The sequence below is a fragment of the Haliaeetus albicilla genome, chromosome 7 (genome assembly GCF_947461875.1).
Source record: "Haliaeetus albicilla chromosome 7, bHalAlb1.1, whole genome shotgun sequence".
Taxonomy (NCBI): Eukaryota; Metazoa; Chordata; class Aves; order Accipitriformes; family Accipitridae; genus Haliaeetus; species Haliaeetus albicilla.
Window position 1 is genome coordinate 43,753,725 of NC_091489.1, and position 24,051 is coordinate 43,777,775.

The following is a 24,051-nucleotide window of genomic DNA, read 5'->3' on the forward strand; positions in this document are numbered from 1 at the left end:
CCCTGCGTTTTTCCCTGCGGGTGATGTGGTCCTGGAGATGTGCTCGGGATGAAGGGAGGTGTGAGCTCGTGCCCTGGGAGCAGCAGTGCCGTGCGCCATGGGCTCCCTCCCCAAAGCTGCAGAGATTAGGGGAAAGGGTTGGGAGTAACAGAGCCACCGTGCCCCTCGAGGTCAGCCCCTGCACCCTGTGGTCCTGGGGGATCGGGGCCAGCTCTACCCCAGATTCCTCCAGCAGCTCCCAGCCAACGATGCTGCGATGGAGCTGAGCCCGAGCAACCTTTGTGGGGACGCCTGTGCTGGTGGGGGTGACGTTTTTCTCTCCCCCCTGCCCCAGGACCTCCCTTCATCGTTTCCCCTCCGGAGAACATCACGGTCAACATCTCCCAGGATGCGCTCTTCACCTGCCAGGCCGAGGCGTACCCCGGGAACCTCACCTACCTGTGGTACTGGGAGGAGGAGAACGTCTACTTCAAGAAGTGAGTTTGCAGCTGGCGTGTCCTCCTCCTGCTCCCAGATTGTCCTGGGACCACCAATGGGGTGGGCATTGTCCCCCCGGGTCTCCCCATGATCCTTCTCCCCTCTTCTCTTGCAGCGACCTGAAGTTGAGGGTGCGGATCCTGATCGATGGGACACTGATCATTTTCCGTGTCAAGCCAGAGGATGCTGGAAAATACACCTGTATCCCCAGCAACAGCCTGGGCCGCTCGCCATCAGCCTCTGCCTACCTGACGGTGCAGTGTGAGTGCGGGCAGCGGGGCCTGATCCTGAGGGGTGGGGCCGGGATTGATAATTCCCGGCTCTGAGGCAGCCCCAGAGGCTCTGTCATCCCGGTACGATGCTAGGCGGCTCGGGTTGACGTGGCAGCAGCCTTTGGATGAGCATGCAATCATCCTCAGCAAAAGGCTGAGAGCATCCCACGTGTGCTTGTAAGGGTGCGGGCAACAAGCAAGCAAGTAGCCTGAGCATCCTGGGTACCACCGCTCGGCTGGGACCGGCGTCCACCTTTGATACAAGTGCATTTTGACTAGGTGGGCATCTTCCCACCGCTGCTGTTGGCATGCTGTCTTCATCATTGTGTTGGGCAGGGAAACATGGGATCAGGGCTCTTGCTCTCAACTGCCTACTCATATTTTTTGGTGTTTATTATGGGGGCTTGTTCCCGCGGCGTGGTTTTTCTGTGAGCTCGGTAGCTTTGCATGTCATATTTTTCAGGCGGTAACTGATCTAAACAAGCTGAGGAGAAGGGGCTGTAGCAGGAGCGTTGCTTCCCACGCTTGTTCTCTCTGGCTCCCCAGGCGGTAATGGGTAGTGTGCCACCGGCGTCCTGTGGCATTCGACAGTAATGGCCTCAATTGCTGCCGCTCGCAATTGCAATATTGCTCTGCTGTAAAAGACTGCAATGGTTTTATTTTATAATGAAAGACAGGCTTGTGCAAAGCGGCCTCGCGACTTGCGTTTTGAAGGCCGCCTTAGAGCTGCCGCCTGTAGACCCAGCGCTGGTTAGTGGGAAGCCCCACGCTGGCAGGGAACTGCTATGAGAAGGGCTGGTAGGTCCCGTCGTTTCCCTGTGGGATGAAGGGGCAGGGGGATGGTGCGACTGGTGCCATGCCCAGGCAGAGGCGTGATTTGGGGCTTGGATGCGCCCGGCTGGGCAGCTCTTGGGAAAACATGCAGCCTCAGGCCATTAAATCTGCCCTGCCGCTAATCCAGGACCACTCGTCAAGGCTGATAGCTGTTAAAAATAGCTCTAATGGCAGGAAAACTGGCGTTTGGACAATCTGCCGGTCAGACGGCCCTGCGAGGCTTTGGTGCAAGGAGGTGTGCTTGGCTTTTTGTGCTGCGAACCCCTTTCCTCCGGAGCAAACCTTCTCATTTGTAGGGGGGCCGATGCCTCGGGAGGGAGGCTTCCCACCCACCGAAGCAGCTGTCGGATGGGGACACGGCTCTGGGTCATTAGTGAGCCGGGCTGGCCCCCAGCCAGTGACCTAGTAGTGAAAGGCTCAATCCCATTACCCTCTCCCACGCTGTCAGAGCCCTTGATTACATTTCCTAAGAGGTGGAGTTAAGCAGAGAGGGGGGGGTAAAGCCTGCTCCATATGCAGTGCTTGGCAATCTGGGTTATGGTGCCATTGCCGGGGGCGGATGGTTTCAGGGAGCAGTTGGGGTTATGTGTTTCGGCAAGGAGGGAGCAGAGCTCCCAAACTCGGTAGCTTTTGCCCGCAAAAAAGCAATAAGGAGAGGGTACCCCCCCATCCTCCATCCCTTCCTTCAAAACAGCTTACCTGTAACCCCAGCTTTGCGTTTTTGCATCAGCAGCACAGGGAAGCTGCTCCCCCCAAAAAATGCATTCATCCCTTAATGCAGCGTAAGCCCCATCAGGATTTTCCCATAACCTCACGCTGCCGGTGTCTAGACAAGATTGTAGAAATACTCGCTCTTCTTATTAAAAGTAACTTTTTTTAAAAAAGCTTCTTATTAAAGAAAGTCTAGATTCTCTCCAACCCACTCACACTTAATTAAAAAGCTCTTAGAAGCACTGTTAATGACACATTCTAGACTGGAGGATTGTGAGACGCCTCTCTGTGTGGGTGGTGCAGCGCGGGGGGGGTTAGGTACGTATTTTAAGCTTTTTGCATCCTGTTGGAAAGGGTGGAGGTGTCTGATGCTCAACGCAACCCAGCCTCGATGAGGCACGAGCTGCGAGTACAAACAGGAGGTAAAGGCCTCATGGCAGCCTGGCCACGGATCCCTTCTCCCATCTCGTTGCTGCAGTTGGTGTGTTTTAAGGCTTGGGAGTTGAAATAGTTTTCACTGCTGCTGTGCAAAACCAGGCTGCGGGGCAGGCGGGCGGCTTGCAGGGTATGCACCGTACCTTGCACGTGTGCCGCAGGCTGAGTGTGATGGAGCAGCTTGGGCTTCAGCAGGACGCAAGTCGGTGGGGATGTTGGAGCAGGCGTACTTAATGTTTCTTCTTAAATGCAACTTTTAATGAGCCCCAGGTAGGAAAACCCTGGGCATGAGTAAAGCCTCCCAGAAACGCCAGGTATTACAGTGGATTTCTGTGTAGCAAGCCTAGAGATAACAGCCTGCAGGAGCCAGGGTGGTGTTTGTGTTTGGAATTCATTATAAAAGCGATGTAGATCCTCTGAAGCCAGGTGGTGGGGGAGAGACGGGCTCTTTCCTCATGCTAACGCGGTGCTGCTGTTCTCCCAGATCCTGCCCGCGTGGTGAACATGCCCCCCGTCATCTATGTTCCCATCGGGATACATGGATACATCCGCTGCCCGGTCGAGGCAGAGCCCCCGGTCACGCTGGTCAAGTGGAACAAAGACGGACGTCCCCTGCGAATCGAGAAGGTAACAAAGCCCCTGGGGAGGGATGCGTGGGGGCACAGAGGGGGTTCAGACCTTCGTGTCCTCTGCAAATGCCAGTGAGCACCACCGGGCACCCTGCGGGTCCAGCCTGCCGGTCAGGAGAGAGGCAGCCCCGTGGGTGGGATGATGCTGTGCTTCCTTATCAGCTGTGGGCAGAGTTAATTCGGGTTCTTGTCTGGAGCCCCGGGTGCCTGTAGGCACACTGTCTGCATCTCCCAGACCTAATGCCTGCTGCCCTCTAAAGTCACCTCCTGATGGCCCTGGTTTTTTTTTTTTCCCAATGGCAACTGATAGTTAAAAGACCCTTTTAACAAGTCTCTGTCTTCCTATAATCGTGGTTTGATAGTCTGAGCAAGGATATTAGCCATTAAATATTTAAAGAAAACGCTCAGTATTTTAAATTTTTGCTTAAATATTAATGATCCAAAGTTTTAATTCTGTTTAAACCTGTTGCTGCTGTGGGTTCCTGGTCCTTGGTGCCCTCAGCCCCTCGGGTGGAGTTGTCTCCTTGGTGCCACCAGGATGAGTTTTACTTAGGGCGTGATAGATTCTGATGTTAAATCTTTTGGGCTACTTGAAGAAGCCTGGCGGTGTGTAGGGAGGAGGGCAGCTGCAAGATAAACCTGCATGTCGTTGGGTGCATACAGAGCAGGGAAACCCTTCCCGGGAGGGCTGCCTTTGGACGGGCTAATCTTGCCCATGTTTCCTCTCTCTGCAGTTGAGGAGATGGCTTGGATGCTGGCAATTGAATTGGGCATCGTCCGGGGATGTGACAGCCGCCCTGGGCATAGGCGGGGGGCTTGGCTGAAGGGAGAATAATAAGCTGTGGTGGGTGCAGGATAAGTCAGCTCTCTCTTGCTCACTGCTGCAGTATTCTGGCTGGAACCTGCTGGAAGACGGGTCGATCCGGATAGAGGAGGCAACCGAAGATGCTCTCGGCACTTACACCTGTGTGCCTTATAACGCCCTGGGTACGATGGGCCAGTCTCCCCCTGCCCGACTGGTACTGAAGGTAACTTGCCTGCTTAAAATCCTTGCTCTGCAGCCGGCGTATTTGCCGTGAGTTGTGTTCTCTCGTGCCAAGAAGAGCACCCGTGGTTGTGTGGGGTGCTGGAGCCCCGGGCCAGGTGGCGTGAATGCATGCTTGTTTTGCGGCGGTATCTCACTCTGCACTTAGGCTTTTTTAACATAGATTTTGCAACGCGTGTGTCGCTCGCTCTGCCTTCCTGTTCGGCACAGAGCTGCAGGGATGGATGAGGTGGTGGTTTTTTCTCTCCATGCTGCTTATTTGGTTGGTTGTTAATTCTGTGCAGAAATTCAGGTTTTACTTTGCTTTTCTGAGCCCTTCTCTATGAAGAGAGCTCAAGAAGGGCTCTGTGCCCCCAAACCTGTCCGCTTTTCTACCTACATTACTCACCTGAGCAAAAACCTGTCGCCTTTTCCTCTGAGCCTTGTCTCTTACCTGTGCTGAGAAAGGCAAATGCGGGCCCTCACGAGCATCCTTGAAGGGGAACAGCAGAGGCTCGAGCACGAAGGTGCATCTGTGCTGCGGGTGGAGATGTGCTTCCCACCAGGACAGGCAAACCCTGAGTGCACCCTGCCTGGCATATCTGGACATAACCTGCCGGAGCAGGGGCACGGGTTTTGGCATGGGCTGGGCCACAGCTGGTGTATGATAAGTATAAGGGCTTGGGTAGCGCTGGACCAGGGTAGGTTGAGGAAATATGTCCCTGGGATGGCCTTTTTGCCAACAAAATACAGCCCTGCTGACCTGGGCTTGGGTTCACGGAGGATTTTAATAAATGGATGATTTGAGCTCTAGAGATGCTCCGCGTGGTCTTGCTGCGTGCAGAGCCCGAGGCGTGCTGGGCTCCCAGTGCAGTTCCCGGTGTTGTTGGGGTGGGAGCGGCTGCCTCTTCCTTCCCTGAACAAAAAGTCCTGTGCTTGTGAGTGGCAGTGATTCATGGTGTGTCGCTAAGGTTGACGTGATAACGCTTTCTGTATCATACACACATCCGCTAAGGCGGCTGCGGAGTCGATGAAATCAGGTTGATGTCTGATGCGATGTGGGTAGTTTTTTTCCTGTTTACCTCCTTAAAAATGATGCCCTAGTGCAGCGGCTCTTCGAAGAAAATTTCCCTCCGGGTATATAATTTGGTGTACTGTAGAGCCTCTGTAGTGCACGCTCTCTGCTGCGGCTTTCCTTGCAATGTCTCAACTTTACCTGAACCGGTGGTTCATTTGTTTTGGAAAAGGGCTGGGTTTGGTGGTGGGGAGCCGCTTGTGTGCGGTGGGAGTTGGCGTGGGTTGACGCTCCTTGCTTTTTCCCTCGGCTGCAGGACCCCCCCTATTTCACGGTGCTACCAGGCTGGGAGTACAGACAGGAGGCAGGGAGGGAGCTGTTGATTCCTTGCGCTGCTGCCGGAGACCCCTTTCCCATCATCGCCTGGAGAAAGGTACCCGGCCTGCCAGACAAATCTGCAGTGCCTTTGGCTTTTGGTGAATATTGCAGACAGAGAAGCCACACTCTGTCCCGGTAAGAACAAACTGCAGGTACAGCTGCTTCGCTTTGGGCTGAGCCACTGCCGTCCTGTCCCGCAGGTGGGTGGGGGAAGCCCGGCTTGTGGCCACCGAGTACTTTAATCCCGTGAAACCATCACGGCAGCATCTGCAAGGCTGAGCGCTGCCCCCACCCCGGCCCCCCTCCTCTTCCTCGCCAGCACTGCCCACAGGACGCCCTCCTCCTTGCCTGCCTGCGAGGTGGTCGCCGGCAAGTTGTGGCAGCCCCGGCGATGCCATTCTCGTGGTGCGGACATCCCGCAGCGGGAGGGGATGTGCCACCGGAGCGTGTCCGGGGGGTCTCTTGGCTGTGTTTCGGTAAGGGGCTGGACTGGTCGGCAGCTGCTTTGCTGCCCCGTGACTTCGAAGACCCTGGGAAGAAGCTGGTTTAATGGTGCTGGACGTAATGATTTCAGGATGTCCCTTTCTGTAGAGCAGGGTAGGATCCGGCACGGTGGCACAGCCTGGGAGCAAACAGGGCTTTCCAGTCCTCCTTCAGCCTTCCCTTTGCTTCCCACCTTCACTGCTCTGGTAGGAAAGCCACCATGTAGGGGACCTCCTGGGCTCTTTGTCCCCCTGTCAGGATCTTCTCTCCAGGCCTCCCATCCCCTTCTTAGGGCTCCTGAGAGTGAGCGGGGTCCCTGCGTTGCCCAGTGGGCACCATCCTCAGTCCTTGTGGTGTTAGATGCTGGATCTCTTTGAGTTCCTTTTACTAGCATGAGGAGGACCATGACTTGCACAGATTGCAAGTGACCTACCTAATACTTGTTGCCTGTTTAGTCTTTTTCTCCATCTTATTTTTCTCCCCCCTCCCATTTTTATTCAGGTTTCTTTTCAACCCCTCTTGTGCCTTTTGGCGGTCCTCCTCATCTCATGACTCTGGGCTTAATCCCCCGCTGACTCCAGTCAGGGCTGACTTGGGCTGGGCTCAGTTTCCCAGTGGCAGAAGCAAGCTCCCTCACTCCCTGTCAGCCCACCAGCGGTGACCAGTCTCTTGAAAGACTCCTGACGACTTGGGCTTGGCACTGGTAACCCCACGTGCCCGTCCGCTCCGCTGCTCATCCTGCGTGGCATCAAACCGTGGGTCCTGGTGTCAATCAGCAGAGACCCCTGCATGAAGAACGGCTGAAGAGGACTCAGGGCAACGTGGGATTTGCACAACTTTGGCTGATGGGCGTAGACATGAGTTGTTACAAGCTCCTTTTTTCCGCTCGGCTTTGAGAGCTCCTGGGCACCTCCACGCACGCCATCCTCCTGCGTCCCTGTGGGGCCCTTGCTGCCCAAACCTCTGATGTGAAGGGTGCTGCCTCTCCTCTGCCGCTGGCTGAGGGGCAGTTTGGGCATCTCCTGGGGCAGGCGGTGCCTTCCCTGGCCCAGGAAGGTGTTTGCCAGGGGTGGCCAGTACACCTCCCTCCGCAGCGGTTTCAGCTTTGGATGCCGGAGGTTGAGTCCCGGTGCAGGGCTCGGTGTCCGTGTGAGTGCTGTGGGGTTTTCCGCTTGTGTGTGAGTGCTGAGCATCAGCCTCCCTGACGCGTGCCTCTTGCGTTGCCCCGCCAGGTCCTCTCGAAAACGGGGGAACCGGCTGCCTTGCCGCGACCGGAGAGACCAGATCCCTTGCCGGTGGCCGGCGGTGTCCCCTGGGCCGCGCAGGTAGCTTAGTGACCCCACTGCCGCCTCACCCTGCCCCGCAACCCGCTTCTGAGTCGTGTTTTTTTTCTTTCTTTGCCCGGCTCCCCCCCGCTCCTTGCCCAAGGTAGGGAAGCCCAGCAGGAGCAAGCACAACACGCTGCCCGGCGGCACCCTGCAGATCCGCTCCCTCGGCAAGGATGACCATGGCGAGTGGGAGTGCGTCGCCACCAACATCGTCGCAAGCATTACTGCCAGCACCCACCTTACCGTCGTAGGTACGGGCAGGGCAGGGGACGGGTCCTTGGGGGACAGCCAGTGGCGGGTGCCTGGGTAGAGTCCCCCCAGGCGGTGTGTCGGTAAGGCAGGAGATGGGGATGCTCCCTGCGAAGAGCAGCGTCTCCTTTAAATGTTACTGACTGGTGGAGCTGCCTTTTTCTGCTCTGTTATTTTGGCCACCTGTGGACGCAGCTGTCCTGCTGCTATTTCTAGCAGAAATTCCAGGTGGCTTTTGCTTGGTGCAAGAGGAGTCCCTTCGAACCAAGGCTGGGAGCAGACTCCTTCCAGCCCCCTTGCCTTTGCTTGGCTAGTGCATGGTCTTGCTCCCCTTTAACCCATCCCTCTCTCTCCGCAGGCACAAGCCCTCACGCCCCGACCAGCGTGCACGTTGTGGTCGCTATGACCTCTGCCAATGTCTCATGGGAGCCCGGCTACGACGGTGGATACGAGCAGACTTTCTCAGTTTGGTACGGCCCTCTGTGAGTCATCCCGGCATGCTTTGCTCTCTGCTTCTTTTCTTTCCTAGCCGACCCGAGCTTCGAGCAGCTGGCGGGGAGGAGGGTGGTGAGGGGTGGCGTGCCCAGCTCTGTGCCTGTGGGTATTAAAGGGCTGAGCTCCTGTTTGGTGCCTCGGAGAGATGGGTGGTGGTGGGATCATATAGTTCCTGTATTTCCTCTCCCTTCTGTGCTAGCCAGTACCTCCGTCTGCCCCAGCAGGTTTTATTCTGCTTGTGGTACAAGGGAGATGCTTAGCATTCATGTAACTTTGCCTCTGGCATCTAATTTCAAGATAAACTGTTTATGAAGCTTAACAGCCAGGGAGAGGATGGAAAATGCGACCTTTATAGAGTGCGTCCTGGAAGAGCTGTGACTAAGCAGAAATGATCTCTCCTCGCTCTGCGGCTCCCTGGAGGTGGTTAAATCCCAGCTGAGTTCACAACCAGCCACTGTGAGATGCTGGCCGGGTCTGAGCCTTGTAGGGCTTTGCTCCCATCGCTCCTGTGCCAGCCTGCGCTACCCGGTACCCAAAGCCAGTGGTTGCGTCCTGCCTTCCCGCAATCGGGCTGGGCTTGTCCCTGCAGGCTTTCCCCCAGGGCAGGGGAGGGTGAAATTTTAGCTGCAGCGAGGTTGGGGTTTTCTTTGGGCTCTGCACTTGCTCTTGTCCTCTTCCTCTTCTGAAGAGCTGTCCTTGCAAACGTGGAGGGGATGATGCCTTCCCTTCCCAGACCCGGGCTGGCATTCTTCAGCCTTTGTTCTGGCTCTCTCTTTCCTTCCTTGCCTTAATTTGCCCCGATGGAGACTGCTGATAGGGTGGACGCTGCCTGTAATGATTTCTGCTGTGCTCTAGCCCGAGGCTGGACACTTGTGGGGTGGGGCTGGACAGTCTGTTGGGAGATGGAAAGAAGAAGGAATGGAGCGAGCAGAGGGGAAAAAAATGAGGGAGCGAGCAGAGCGGTGCAGACCTTGCTCTGATGAAAATGTCCTTGGGAAGGAGTGGTTAAACCTCTCTGCTCTGGAGACATGGCTCACCTTGGAGGGAGGTGGCAGCTGCTGCTGCTCTTGCTCTGCAGCCTGCTGCTGGGTTCCTGCCTCCTCAAGGCTCTTCCAGACGCCACACCGGGGAGAGCAGCCAGCGGCAGGGAAGGATGTTTGCTCTAAGCTTGCCTTAGGTAATTTACAGGGTGCAGTGGGGACCTGGGGTAGGGAGACAGAGACCTGTTCTTGCCCTGACTGTACGGTGTGAGCCCTGGAGGCTGTGGGACCAGGGATGCTAGCCATCCATGTGTTTTCCTCCCTGCTGTGGCTATGGGATGCTCAAGCAAAACATGGCTTCGCCCCCTGTGGAGTTCATGCTCTCCTCCCGCTTCTGCTGCTGTTGATGCTGGAAATGCAAACCCTGCTCCCCAGGGATGGCCAGGGCCACCGCAGCATCCCACCTGTGTACACGCTCTCCCTCGGCAAGGGTGGTCTCCCATCCCCGCGCTGCATTTACCCTCCTTTCTCCCCACCCTCAGCCCCTTTGCCATTGCGTGCCTGCCCGCAGCAGCGCTGGGGAGAAGGGATGTGAATGTGGTGGGGTTAAATGCTGCAAGGAAAACCTGCTCTGGGTGACAGGCTGCTCCGCTGCCCTCCATGCCTCCACTGTGGTGGCGAGGGATCCTGGCAGCTGTAGTCCCAGCTGGAGCCGCGGTGATACAGAAACTTTCCTGCCCGTAGCCACTCAGTTTGGTGGAGGCACGCTGCACGTGCATGGCTCTCTGCCGACTTGCTTGTTTCCATAGCTTGCTGCTGCTTTTCCTGCCTCACCTTTTGCTCCCTTTACAGTGGCATTATTTGTCTTTGCTCCATCTTTTACTTTCTATGCGATGGATTTACCTGGCTGTATGCCAGTGGCTACAGATATGCCCACTTACCTATGCAGAATAGACTGTCTGCAGTAATCCTTCCCAAATCCTCTGCGGACACCACTGAAACCTGCAGCCAAGGGCTGGGACTTCCTAGAGCATCTCTCTAACGTGGGCACCGATACTTGCAATATCGTTGCAGCGCAGTGACGCTGCTTCGGGACATGGGGCTCTTTGACTGTGCTGATTCCCGGCGGGGTTATGGGTTGTGGGGGTGGCTGCACGCTCGTGCGTGCTGGGGTCGCACTGGGGCAGCTCTGGGAGCTTTTTTTTGCCCTGGGTTTGAGGGTTATAGACCCCTGCAGAAAGGCTGTGTCCTGTGCTCCCCGCAAGTGCCTCTGCTGCACTGCCAAAACCCCAAGTTATGCCCTAGGCTGTGCTGGCGGCCCCCGACTTGTGCAAATATGGAAGAAATGGTGATTTAGTTAAATGTTTCTTGGGGAATTGCATGTACGGGGCTACAGCTGAGGGAAAACTTGGCTCTGGCTTGGGAGCTGTCAAGGTATAAATGGGAACAGGGCCCATCTCCTGCTCCAGCCGTCCCCTTTGCAGCACTCACCGGAGTAAAAATGCGGCAGCTTCCACTTTTGCCCATGGGAATCTGATGGACATAACCTCAGAGTGGGGCTGTTGGGCACCGCCTTTGTCCCTGACCCTGCTCAGAGGGTGCGGGTGGTGCACGGCAGAGGGGAGGGCTGGTGACAGTGTCCATATGAGTCGGGGGATGCTGGTGTGGCACAATGGGATGGTGCCCTGTGCCTGGCAGTCCTCACGTGCGCTGTCCCCAAGCCAGCTCTTGGCTGGCAAGCGGCTGCCCCACGTCCATACACATTGCTGCTGTCAAACCAAATCATTGCTTGGGAAAGCTCCATTTTCGCTTGAGAAGTTAATGCTGCCTCTTTGTCCTCCCTGTCAAAGGCACCTTCCCTGAGGAGGATCCTCCCTTTTCTCTCCGCAGGATGAAGAGAGCCCAGTTTGGCCCCCACGACTGGCTGTCTCTCCCTGTGCCAGCTGGTTCCAGTTGGCTACTGGTGGATACCTTGGAACCCGAGACTGCCTACCAGTTCAGCGTCTTGGCTCAAAACAAGCTGGGCACCAGCTCCTTCAGTGAGGTGGTCACTGTGAACACTCTAGGTAGGTCCTCCGTGGGCACAAGGGGAGGAGGGGGAAGGGATTCAGGGGGTCCATGGGGAGAAGTGGCCTTTTCCCTTGGTCCGTGTGTCCTATCTGCTGGGGACAGAGATGGTGATCAGCAGCAGTAGTTTCTGGCTGCGTAGACGATAGTTTGTGGAGGGTCCTGGATGAAGCTTATAGACTTTGCTGGATGCATGAGGCTCCTGAAAGCTTGTCCTAAGAGACAGCTTAGGAGAACTGTGCTGTACCAGTCACCTTTCAGATCTTCCTTAAGTTCAGCTGGGGTCAGAAGGTATTATTAGAGCACAAAATCACTTGCATGCAGCTCAGAGCGGGAGCTAACACAAAGGGCCTTGCACTGGTACCTGCCTTGGGGCTGTCTCGGGAGGAAGCAGGAGGTTTTCTAACGCTGTGCCCCTTTTTCTTGGAGTCACTGCATCATTAGTCCCCTGCTTTTTGGAAAGCCACTTTCATATCTCTGAGATAAGAGCACACGTCTGAGATGTGCCCTAAACTCCTGAAAGGTGGGACCTGCCGCTGCTGCGGTGGTCCATCTGCCGCTGATGGGGCACACGTAGGAGAGCATCTCTTGCCCTGTCTCAAAGGTGTCCTCTGTCCCATCTGCTCTGTCTGCAGCATTCCCTGTAACAACTCCAGAGCCTCTGGTGTTGGTTACCCCACCGAGGTGCCTAACAGCCAACCGGACACAGCAAGGCGTCCTCTTGTCGTGGCTTCCTCCCGCTAACCACAGCTTCCCCATTGACCGCTACATCATGGAGTTCCGCGTCGCGGAGAGGTGGGAGATCTTGGATGATGGTATCCCGGGGACCGAGAACGAGTTTTTTGCCAAGGACTTGTCCCAGGTAAGCAGGGGCTGCCCACACCATACCTCTGGTGTTGCACCATCTGCTGCAGCTCTGGGGAAGCTTTTGGGGTGGCTCGGTCCCCGTGCTGGGATCTTCAAGGAGCTGGGTAAGGTTGGAGGCTGTGGCGGGGAACCTGACGGATGTGCTTGGTGTTTCAGGACACCTGGTACGAGTTCCGGGTCCTGGCGGTCATGCAGGATCTCATCAGCGAACCCAGCAACGTTGCTGGCGTGTCCAGTACAGGTAAGGGATGGCTCCTTCTTCTCCCCCCAGCTGTGGGAGCATCTCTGCTTCTGCAGGCACCTAAGCTAGCGCTCAGGTCATGCATCAGTACTTGCTTACGCCAGCGATGGCTGGTTTTGTGCTTTTGCCTGAGACGCTGGGGCTGTGAGCTGGGCTGATGGGCATACGGTTAAGATTGGTGTCCTGGACACGCTGCTGGCCCCGTGCTGCCTCCTGATGCAAACGGACCAGCAGCACTCGGAGCGGGCGAGGACAAACTGCCCCATTTAGTCCTTCCTGTGGAGCGCAGCGTTGTCGGGCATCCGCTGCTGCAGAGTGGCAGCACATTTCAGCTCTGCGGGGTGCCCAGAGAACAAAGCTCTGGCCGGGCACTGCGCAGCCTGGAAATGGGAATGAAAGGTGCAGAGAGGGAAACATAGCACTGCAGTGCAGAGTCCAAAGGGGAAAAAAAGCTTTGCAACAGGAGACTGCAACACGCTGCAGCTCGTGCATGTACCCTGCACCCCGGTCCAGCCTGGAGGATGCTTCTCGAGCAGGGGACAGGCGAGGGTACGTGCTTGCGATGGAGAAGGCAAGGGCAGCAGGGAGGAGATGGGGATGCGGCGAGCGAACCCTGCTTTCGTGGCTCTCTGGAAAAGCTGAGGAGCCACCCAGCTCTGCTGCACGCAGGAATGCAGCAGTCTCTCTCTGCCCCCAAGTGGTGCTGGCACGGTGCGGAGAGCCTGCCTGCTGCAGACTGCCTGCTTGCTTGCCCTTGCTCCTCTTGCACAATTTTTCTGATGGGGTTTGGCAGTGCCCGCAGGGCGTGCGTGCACCCCAGCCCCAGGCAGCTGCCCTCCCAGGCTGGCGAAAGCGTGCTGAGCCTGCATGCGAGCACACGGCAGGAACGCTGTTGTGTGCGGGGTTTGCATCTGCAAAGGGCCGCAGCTGAGGTTTGCTGGTGGTTCGGATGCGCTGGTGGTCAGCGAAGGGCCGTCATGAGGGTTTGGAGCCCAGTGTTCATTGAAAAGCTGAAATGAAGCACTGACGAACAGGGTAAAATACCTTGTGCTGCTGCAGTGGGTTATTCGGCCAGGAGATAACCGCAGGTTTGGTGCAGTTGTGTGTGCTTGTACATAAGTCCGTATTTGTGTGGCATGGAGGCTTCTTCCCTGGGGGTCTATCAGCTAAGACAAAAAGGTTTACCTGGTGCAAGGTTGCTAAATCCCTTGGCAGTGGCCTGCAGCAACGCTGACCGCTCTCCCCAGGTTGGAAGCAGGGTCTTTACTTAGAGATTATCATTCCTGGTACCGGTTGCCTTCACTACTGTGGTAGGTCCCTGGGGAAGGCAGCAGGCAGGGGTGTGTGCATAACACCTAATTGTCGTGGTTTTCCCCCAGACGTATTCCCTCAGCCTGACCTGACAGACGAGGGTCTAGCCCGCCCGGTGCTGGCTGGTATCGTTGCCACCATCTGCTTCCTGGCTGCTGCCATCCTCTTCAGCACACTCGCCGCCTGCTTCGTCAACAAGCAACGCAAACGCAAGCTCAAGCGCAAGAAAGGTGAGCCGGTCGCCGGTGTGCTTGCTTCCTCCCTCCCGCCTCCTCCTCGTTTCTCCTCCCTGGTTGTGTTGTGGTGGTAACCTTCTTCCCTGTCTGTCTCTTCTTCCGTCCATGCGCGTCCTCAGGTGAAGCCCTGACTTCATCCCTCGGCTGTGCCTGAAAGCGCCCGTGGTCGGGAGCGGGAGAGGCAGGGTGGGTGAAGAGGCGACAGAGAAACTAGCCTGGGATTTCCGAGGGAGCGCTCTCGCGTGGTGATAACTCCTAGAGCCGGGGGTTTAGGGCCGGGGTGTCCTCTGGGCCAGAGATGGTGGGGGGGACCGCTCAACTCCTCAAGGTCCCCCCAGAGCTGGACTCTCCAGCTGCTTCTCGCCCAGCTCTGCCCAACCCGGAGCGGGCAGTGCCCGATGGCCGCGCTAGGCTAGAGAAGACCCCTGCAAAGGAGACCCTGCTGCTCTGCTTCCCGAAAGCTGGGACTGCAGCCGCCATGCAGGAGCAGCCGTTAGGGAAAAGGGCGGCTGGGGAGCCGGAGAGGGCAGGGGAATTGGCTCCTTCTCTAGCCTGCGAGACTGCGGCAGTAGGACGGGCAGGACCCTGTGACGGGAGCTGTTTGTTGTCAGCAACCATTAAAGCGCTGGAGCAATGAAACCTTGGCCTCTTGTTGAGTGTCTTTTGTTGTCTTGATGTTGAGTTTGTCTTGTCTCTGTTGTGTTGCGCCTCCTTAGTGTTCTCTCTTCTTTCCCCTTTTTATTCTCTTCCAGACCCTCCTCTCTCGATAACCCACTGCAGGAAGAGTTTGGAGTCCCCGTAAGTATCTGTCTTAGCTGCAGCACCAGGCTGTGGGTCTTCAAGGTGCCTCCTTCCTACAGTTGTTGCAAGGCTCAAATGGAAATGTCTGACCTTGTTTGGTTGCTTCTGATGAGTTGTTTTGGGTTTTCCCTGAACTTGTGGGAACACAACGGTTCACAGGAGACAAACGGGCTTTGGAGCAGAAAGCAGCAGGGACAAATGCAGCAAACTGTAAGCTAAGAGATGACCCCGTTGGATCTGTGAACATTGACCAAAGGTGGAGCTGACCGCTGGAACTCAATTACACACCCAGCTTGAAGGGGCTCCTTAGGAGAAGGGCTGGTCTGCTGCATACAGAGTCCTTCGTACAAGCTCAGTGTAGTTTTTGGGTCGTTCTCTGTTGGCTCTGGTTTTTCTCGGGAAATTCAGAGAATCTTACATCGGTATCTTTTTCTTTTCCCATGAAGCGTGCCCTGCTGAAGCCTCTTTCCACACGTGCCCAAAGGTGGTGGTTCATGCTGCTGCAGTAGCCATAGCTCCTTGCAGAGCCCATCAAAAGCATGTATAGCTGCTAATGAATGGGAGCATCTTCCCGATGTGAGCGCGAGAGTTTGAGATGTGGACGCCTGATGCTTTGGCTCCTGGACCATTGCAAAATCTCCTTCTGCTGGTGGATCTTAATCTTGCTTTTTTTTTTTTCGGTTTATCCACTGCACTGAAATAACCATGCCTGCACTGTCTGTGTTGGATCTGCTACCGTTTGCCTTTCAATCCTGTTTGTCCGAGGCTTTTGGATAGGGATGAGTGATGCTTTCTGCCTTTTGAGGCCCTCAGCCTTAAGTGTAACTGTTGAGAACAGGAGAAAAAGTTGGTCTGAAATGATCCATCAGCATCTCCAAGTGAGATGCTGAGTTCTGCGGGAGGGGACGTTTGCCTGATGTCCCTCCTCTGGGGGGGCTTTCCTGGGCATGGATAGCTCAGGTGAACATAGGAAACCTTTGAAGGATTTGGAAGTGGGCTCTGGATCTGTCTTTTGTCCTGCTGGGGCTGCAGAGCTTGTTGCAAGGCGTTGGGAGAGCTTGTTGCAAGGCGTTGGTGGAGCTTGTTGCAAGGCGTTGGTGTGAGCTGCCTGCCCTGGGGGGGGATGCTGAGCGTGCTGAGCTCCGCTCCTGAGGAGCGGGGATGACGTGTGCTGCTGCTGGTCCTCTGGCCTGTGCCGCGGCCGGGCAAGACTCTGCCGTCCCGGCTAGCCCCCGCAATTCTCTCCCAGCGGTTCCTCTTTCGGGAGCTGGTAGCACTTTATTTTCCGGATCTGACCGGCGGCTCTTCTGGGTGAGGAGACCTCCTTTCCCCTCCGGGTGACCGTCCCCTCTCTCGGTTTTTCTCCCCTGTGGTCCAGGTTGTCTTCCGGCAAGGTGAGTCCCGAGAGCATCCGCACCCTCCGTCCCCCCTCGGAGTCCTCTGACGACCAGGGCCCGCAGGCCAAGCGGATGCTGAGCCCCACCAAGGAGAAGGAGCTCTCCCTTTACAAGAAGACCAAGCGAGCCATCAGCAGCAAGAAGTACAGCGTCTCCAAGGCGGAGGCCGAAGCCGAGGCCACCACTCCCATCGAGCTCATCAGCCGCGGGCCGGACGGCCGCTTCGTCATGGACCCGGCGGAGATGGAGCCGTCCCTGAAGACGCGGCGGATCGAGGGCTTCCCCTTCGTGGAGGAGACGGACATGTACCCCGAGTTCAGGCAGTCGGACGAGGAGAACGACGACCCCGTCGTCCCGGCCTCGGTCACCGCCCTGAAAGCTCAGCTCACCCCTCTCTCCTCCAGCCAGGAGTCCTACCTTCAGCCACCAGCATACAGCCCCCGGTTCCACCGGGCGCTGGAGGGTCCCGGCGCCCTGCAGGCCACCGGCCAGGCCCGCCCGCCGGCCCCCCGGGCTTTCCACCACCAGTTTTACGGTTACCTCAGCAGCAGCAGCCCCGGGGAGGTGGACCCGCCGCCCTTCTACATGCCAGAAGTCAGCCCGCTGAGCTCGGTCATGTCCTCCCCGCCGCTGCCCCCCGAGGGGCCCTTCGGACACCCCACCATCCCCGAGGAGAACGGGGAGAACGCCTCCAACAGCACGCTGCCCCTGGCCCAGACCCCCACGGGGGGCCGGTCCCCCGAGCCCTGGGGCAGGGCCGAGTTCCCCTTCGGCGGCCTGGAGCCGGCCCCCGCGCCGTTCCCCCACCAGCTCCAGCCCTGCGAGGCGGCCGAGGGCTCCCAGCCCGCCGGTTGCCTTCCTCGGGGGCCGCCCCCCTCCTCCCTCCAGGTGGTCCCCGCGTCCTACCCGGGCATCCTGCCCCTGGAGGCACCAAAGAGCTGGACCGGCAAGTCGCCCGGCAGGGGCCAACCCTCTGTGCCCACCACCACCAAGTGGCAGGACAAACCTATGCAACCCATGGGATGTCAAGGGCAGCTAAGACATACCAGCCAAGGTATGGGCATACCCGTGTTGCCTTACCACGAACCGTCCGAGCCCGTCGGCCCCAGCGGCGCAAGCACATTCGGCCTGGACACCAGGTGGTACGAGCCCCAACCCCGACCTCGGCCCAGCCCTCGGCAGGTCAGGAGGGCCGAGCCCAGTTTACATCAGGTGGTGCTACAACCTTCGAGGCTTTCTCCTCTGACCCAAAGCCCCCTCAGCTCCCGCAACAGCTCCCCGGAGCTGACCGCCCGCGCCCGGCCCCGGCCGGGCCTCATCCAGCAGCAGGCGGAGGTGTCGGAGATCACCCTGCAGCCCCCGGCGGCCGTCAGCTTCTCCCGCAAGTCCACGCCGTCGACGGGATCCCCCGCGCCCAGCAGCCGGGGAGGCAGCCCCAGCTACCGACCTACCGCCGCCTTCACCTCCCTGGCCACCGGCTACTCCGGCTCCCAGGGCTCCTCCCTGCCCGTGGACACCATGGACGTCTTCGGAGACATCCCCTCTCCCAGGAGGGCCGGCGAGGAGATTCTGCAACCGGAGCCGACATCCACCACGGTAGCCGCCACGGGGTAAGTGCGTGAGCCCCCCCGGTGCTCCCCCGACCCCCCCCACCCCGGCCCCCCCTCCCGGCTTCCCCCACCCTGCCTCACCCGCTCCCTCCGACTCCCTCCCCGCCATCGCCATCCCAACTCGTAGGGTCTCTCTGGGCGCGCTGCAGCATCCCTTTTGGAGACGGCGTCCCGCGGGCTTTGCTTTAGGAAGAGGCTGGTGCCGCGGGCGCGGGTTGCATGGCCGCTGCCCCGGAGAGCCGGGTTTTAGGCAGGCGACCTTCCCGGCGCCGGCGGCGTGCTTGCCTCCTCCCCGGCGGCTCCTTTGGGGAACCCGGGAGTGCCGTGACTCGGGCTAACGGGCCGTCGACCAGGCGTGCAAAGACCTGGCTCCTGGCTCGCGTAGGTAAGTGTCCTGGTGTCACTGGCGGTTGTTTCCTCTTCTAGCTGCTGGCTCTTGGCTTTCTTCGAACGTTAGGGCCGCCGCCGCCGCGCCTCTGTCTTCCTCCTCTTCCTTCCCGCGGAGTCTAGAGAGCTTTAATGCATGACAGAAACAGCTATCACGGTCACCGCCCCACCTGCAAAAGGGATGCTGCAGCCCCAGGACGCGGGCAGGGAGAGATCAAGGACTTAGCCACACCAGCAACATGTCAGGAGAGGAGGAAAAATAAAAATAAACTAACCCCAGCGGAGATCGGGAGGCTGCCGGCACGCTCAGATCCTGCCCTAAAGAGGGATGTGGCTGCACTAGAGAGTAGCGGCTGGTTTTCCAGGTACCAGGGTTGCTCCAGGCAAAAAGCGTCTCTCTTTCTCTCTTTCTCTCTTTCTCTCTCTCTCTCTCTCTGTATTTCTCCTCTTTCCCTCTGTCTTTCACAGCACCTTAGACCCCGTAGCCGTGCTTTCGTCCCATCCTTTCGTCTTGCTTCATTTCGGCTTGTTGTCTGGCGGGGTTGAAACACCGCCCGCCCCGCTCCGGCTTGCAGCAGAGAGGAGTCGGGGGGCCGGGGCACCCGGCCCCGCAGAGCCGGCGCGGTCAGAGGCGTACGGAGAAGTGTGTTTCGGGGAGGGGGGAGGCAGCGTTTCACCCCGCAGTGCCCTCCGCATTTCACTCCCGCCCTCTGGTACCTGGAAGCGTTATGGCCTTAGAAAACTCCTCCAGCACGGCACGCCTGGGGGTGCGCAGGGGGGAAAGCAAGAGGAGGGCTCAGGGGAGAGGTTGGGGAGGGAGAGGAGCTGAACGAGCCTGAAACGACTTCTGTGTGCCTCTGGAAAACACAGCTACGGAGCGATGCAATTAAGTATGTAGATGTATGTCCACGTCTCCTAACCAGGGGCACCCCAAGGAGACCCAGCTCCAGGACAGATCCGTGTTAGAGCAGCACTGTTGTCCGTGCTTTAATGCAGTGTATCCATTCGCTTTGTTGATTATTGTTTTCGTTTCTTCTTTTCCTTTCTCTTCTGTTTCTTTCCCCCTTTCTTCTCCAGCCTCGTTTCGTTTGTGTTTTGGTTTGGTTTCTTTCCCTCCTTTTCCTTTGGAGTTGTTGACGTGCTGATGTGTTGCGGAGCTCGGCTCCTTGCGGGTGTTGATAACTGCTTTGTTTTTGATTAATCTCAGCTATCTGGGCAGTGTTGTCGAGACAAGCTTCTCCTCAGCTCAATAGGTAAGGGTGATCCATGTCCGAAAGGATGGTGTGGGCGCTGTGGAGGGTGGCCGGGAGCGGGGCATGAGAGGGGACACGGAAGGGGCTTTTCCAATACCATCTCTTCCTTTAAAGGGGAATAAGGAATCCAAAAACACTAGGAAACACCTCTGGACGCACAGTCTCTGTGGCTTTTGGGTTTCCCCTCCCAGCGGCACGCCGCTGCTCCGCTGCCTTTGGGGTGGCAGCGGGGCTGGAGAGCCCAGTGCTGGCAGCCGTGGCTTCACGTTGAAGTTTGGGATGAGCCGAGCTGCTGTCTCCCCGTGGCCGTCCTTCCTTTCTTGGAGGATGGCGACACGCGGCACCCCTCAGCCCTGGCAGGGCTTGCGTGGTGCGAGGGTTCTGCGGTGTTAGGGAGGTGCGTGTCGAGGTGGGGTTGTCCCAGATGATCCAAACCAGGAGGAGCTCGCGGCTACCCCCTGGAGCCAGGTAAAGCAGCCGCATCTGGAGCAACCAGCCGCAGACAGTGCTTTCAGAGTGGGGCTCCGAAAATCAGTCTCCAGCTGCGGTCCAGGACATGGAGAACTTTATTCCCAGCAGTACCTCAATCTGTATTCTTTTTCCCAAGTCTCCTCAATCATGGGAAATGGGAGAAGTCTTTCTTTCAAGATGAACTGTGTGGTTGGCAGCAGTGTAACTACAGTTTCAGACTGCCACTGAGGTGTTTTATCGTTCCCGTCACAAGTGTAGTCATAGTAAAAGCCCTCCCTCTCTGAAATACTCCTTGGAGAAATCTTCAAGGCTTCTTCTGACCCAGCTGTAATTAAACAGCCCTAAGCAGATCTTGAAAGACTCTGCCAAGAAAATACCTCTAGGGCTGCCTTCATGGGACCGGTTTCCTAGATGGCCATGGGCATCCCTGGTACTGGGATGGAGTAATTGGGAGATGGTTTTCAGACCTTAGAAGCAGAGAATGTCACTAAAACTGCTAAAGCCAGATGGGATAATAGTCACTCCTGACCCCAAGGATTGGGAATGCTGACCCGTTTGGCTGTCAGCTAGGCTGGTTATGGAAGGCGAGGTGGGATTGGAGATGGGACCGTTTCTAGGGCCTGGCCATGCCCAGGCTTCCTTAGGACAGGTCTTAACAAAAACTTAAGCTTTGCTGCCTTGGATGGGAAGAGTCAAGGTCCTGGCCGATGCTCTCTTAACAGCCTGAGGAGCCTTGCTGGTGTGGAGAAGAGCCTCGTAAGAGAGAGAGAGAGAGATGAGATGCCTAGAGAAATCAGGTGGATGTTTCCAGGAGAGTGGAATTCCTTCAGCTGATGCGTAGGGTTGTCCTGGGGTGGGGAGAGGGAGAGAGGTGAGGAAGGAGCGTCAGGTCACGGCCGATGAGAGCAGGTACAGGATGTGTGCTCTGTGGAAGAGCCATCCTCTTGGTATGGCAAAACTCTTCCAGTTCAAGCCTTGCAGCCTTCCAAAGCTCTTGAGCGCTTGGCCACCTTCTTCTGTTTTCCTCTTCTGATCCCAGAGAAGGGTGTCCCATGAGGAGCAGAGCTAGCACCAAGCCTCGGTGAGATCTGGGCTGTGTCAGACTTCTCGAGAAATGGGGAAGCCCTCGCTGAGGACGTTAACTGTTTTCTTTATTCTTTTTCTGTGGTGCTTCCCTGCTTCAGGAGCATTAGGGACTTGAGTGAACGTGGCTTTAGCACAGCAGAGGTGAGTCCAGGCGTGGCTGTTGCACAGATCCTGGCTGGCTCCTGTCTCCCGTGCTGGGTGCTGTGGGCTGATGGGGTTTCAGGAGTGGGGGTATATTGCCCAGCAGGATGCTTGCGGAGGAGCAGCCGTGTGTCTTACTCGGAGATGCTGCCAGGGGTTGGAGTCGCAGGAGTGACTCCAGAGTCATTATCCCCAAAAAGGGGAAGCCAGAAGAATAAATCTCACTTTAATAAGCGAGGAATCCTGTAAAGAGCCCAGCCAAGTAATTTCTTGATGATTTGGGGTCATAAAATTGTCAGTGCATGCGGAGCATGGGGATTTTATACCAGACCAGCCAGATATCTGTACTGCAGTAATAAAAGTTGAGAGGAGGAGAGGGAGGCGCAGTTTGCGGGCCTGGTGGCGGCTGCAGCACGTTGGCTTTCGCTGAATGAAGGTCAGGAAGTTTTTACCGATGGGCAGGGATCAAAAAAATGCCGTTACTGAGTCGGCACGAGCAGTTTTTCCCATCTTCTTCTCTTTGGATGCAGCACGCGGTGGTGCATTTCCTAACGGGGAAGAGGGGGCTGTCTTCTCCCTGCAGAGGGAAACCCAAAAACCACAGACAAGGCACCAAGCACCCATGCCCCTCGGCACTGCAGCCTGCCCTGGGCGGCCACCCCGGCCTCCCCCTTGCTGGGGCAGCGCTGCCGACGCCGGGAGTTCGGGGGCTTGGCCGCAGCGTAGCGTTGAGTGATGAAGGGACGTCGGCGCCTGGTGTGCGGGAGGAGGAGCATCCCTCGCTCCCCGCTTGAAAGAAAAGAGGTTCCCCTTTAAAGACTGTCCATGTGCTGATCCTCTGCATGTGTTTCATGCCGCCTCCTGCTTGGAGAAGTTGTGAGTCCGCTTGTCTGAGTGCGTTTTCCTTTTCTTTCTTTCTTCTTATTATTTTTTTCTTTTCAGTCTCTTTAATTTACTTATATATTTTCTCACTCCTGTTTTTCATTTATCTTCCTCTCTCTCCCCCTTCCCCATGACTGTATCCCCCTCTTCCTCTCCAGTCCAGCCCCTTTTCCCTCGCCCTCTCTCCTCCCCGCTCCTCTCCCGTCAGCATGGTGAAGTCCGTTGTGTAGATGAGTCGTGGTGTCTGCAGACCTGTAGAAGGGACCCCCTTCTCCGGTGTGCTCCCTGCTGTGACCAGCCCCTTCCTCCGTCATTGCGGTGCCTTGGCAGCAGCAGCTCTGGGGCAAGGGGCCGTCACCGCTGTGTTTCTCTAGCACCTCTCGCGCTGAAGGATCTCAAGCGATGCGCGATGGCATGCCGGGATGGAGGCAGCAGCCGGCGCTGCCTCAGAGCAGAGGGCGAATTCCGACTTGCAGGACGTCTCGTGGGATCGCGCAGGACTTGAGCTTGAGACGGAGCCTCACGTAGGTGAATTGAGATCTTCGTCTGAGGAGGATGAAGGGTTGAAGGACACGGTGGCTGAGACACGGTGGACTCTGGCCCAAGTGGATGCTCTAATGCGTCCGTACTATTCCTAGATGTCAATGTCTTGACTCAAGGAGAGGAGGAGGCAGGGAATGTGTGTTGAGACTTCCACGAGGTGAAATACATGTATTGTGCCCTTGAATCTCCTGGACCCTTCGTTTATATAGGTTCCCCCTTTTGGGTGGGAAGAGGTTAATGATGCTTTCATGGGCCTTCTGCCTTGCATCTTTGCTTTGTATGTAGAAAGATGTTTGAAGAAGAGCAGCTGAGGTGTGTTTGGGTTGGATAGTTCTTCTCTCCTAGCTACCTCCTCCTGTCCTGGGGCTCTTTGAGGTCTCTCAGTACCTTTGCGGCCTCTCCAGTACCTCTCTGTCCATGCAGTTCAGACCCTTGCTTGTTCAGAAGGGTCGTCCTTTGAAGACTTGAGGAAAATGGCTGCTCCGGGTGTTTGTCGCACCTCTGGAAGGCTTGCGTCAGGAATTCACGTGTGCTTCTTGAAGCTCCTTTGCTTGGCTCTGCACTGCAGGCTCTAGAAGTTCGCCCACCTCTCTGAACCTCTCATCTGTTGGTGCTCAAGATATCTCTCGTGCACGGGCAGCTGCCCAAAATGCTAACTCTGGGGGCAGGAAGAGGCTTTTGGCTGAGCTTTAAATGCAAATTAATTTGAAAGAATTGGAGTCCTTTGAAGTAATAAAGGGTGGGTAGAGCAGATAAAATTTGGCTGGTGAGTAACATCGTTTCGTCCTCTGTATCTCTTCCTTGCCAGAGGTCAGACAGTATTTATAGTGACACATGGGTTCAGTGCGCTCGCTGTTTATATTTGTGTGTATAAATACAAGTCCAATTACGGAGAACTAGTGGAAACGAGCTTCAGGCAATTTCCTCATAATCCCTTGCGTAAATCTGTCTAATTTTGTCAACATGCCACAGTAGCATCTTCTTAGAAAGAAAAAAGAATGGAAAGAGCAAGAGCCTTTTACAAGTTGAGCTTTAATAATATTGGCAAAGTTGTCTGGGTGGTGGGAGCAGTCGGTAGAAGACAGATGCCGATGGGCAGGACAGCGGCAGGATCTTCGAGCTCGCCAGCATCCAGGGCTTGGCACACGTGAGCTCCACGGGAGAGGGACCGAGGCTGGAGCAGTTGAGATCACTGTTAGCCGAGTACCTGCCTGAATGTAACCGTTGTGCAAATCACAGAATCGTAGGATGGCGGATGTAAGTGGGAAAAACCTGCTATCGACCATTCAAGCTGAAGCTGCTGCAGGGAAGTCCTGTGCTCTTGGCCCTTTGGGTCGCTGTGGTCTTACTCTGAGCCAGCGTGTGTACGGGGTGCAGTCCGTCGGCTGTCAGTGTTGGTGCGTGCAGCTCAGCGGGTAGTGCCCCAACAGAGCTTGGAGCCGCTGCTC

The 24,051-nt window shown here is 56.8% G+C and overlaps 1 protein-coding gene across 11 annotated transcripts in view; it reads left to right on the forward strand.

The window, feature by feature from the left end:
• IGSF9B (immunoglobulin superfamily member 9B) overlaps positions 1-24,051 on the forward strand; it is a 42,871-nt gene that overhangs the window by 13,058 nt on the left and 5,762 nt on the right. For 4 of the 11 annotated variants that reach the window (XR_011325560.1, XM_069788127.1, XM_069788121.1 and 1 more), the window contains exons 6-19: positions 335-476; positions 593-738; positions 3,214-3,356; positions 4,246-4,386; positions 5,714-5,830; positions 7,491-7,583; positions 7,687-7,837; positions 8,194-8,317; positions 11,201-11,376; positions 12,013-12,239; positions 12,401-12,485; positions 13,865-14,026; positions 14,785-14,830; positions 16,212-17,840. Coding sequence is in view for 9 of the 11 variants with exons in the window: in XM_069788127.1 (XP_069644228.1) it covers positions 335-476; positions 593-738; positions 3,214-3,356; positions 4,246-4,386; positions 5,714-5,830; positions 7,491-7,583; positions 7,687-7,837; positions 8,194-8,317; positions 11,201-11,376; positions 12,013-12,239; positions 12,401-12,485; positions 13,865-14,026; positions 14,785-14,830; positions 16,212-17,840 (3,382 nt within the window). In the remaining 2 variants the exon portion in view is untranslated. Of the gene's footprint in view, positions 1-334; positions 477-592; positions 739-3,213; positions 3,357-4,245; positions 4,387-5,713; positions 5,831-7,490; positions 7,584-7,686; positions 7,838-8,193; positions 8,318-11,200; positions 11,377-12,012; positions 12,240-12,400; positions 12,486-13,864; positions 14,027-14,784; positions 14,831-16,211; positions 17,841-18,266; positions 18,593-19,434; positions 19,481-24,051 lie in introns of all 11 variants that reach the window. The other 7 variants (XM_069788128.1, XM_069788123.1, XR_011325561.1 and 4 more) reach the window with 6 other exon arrangements.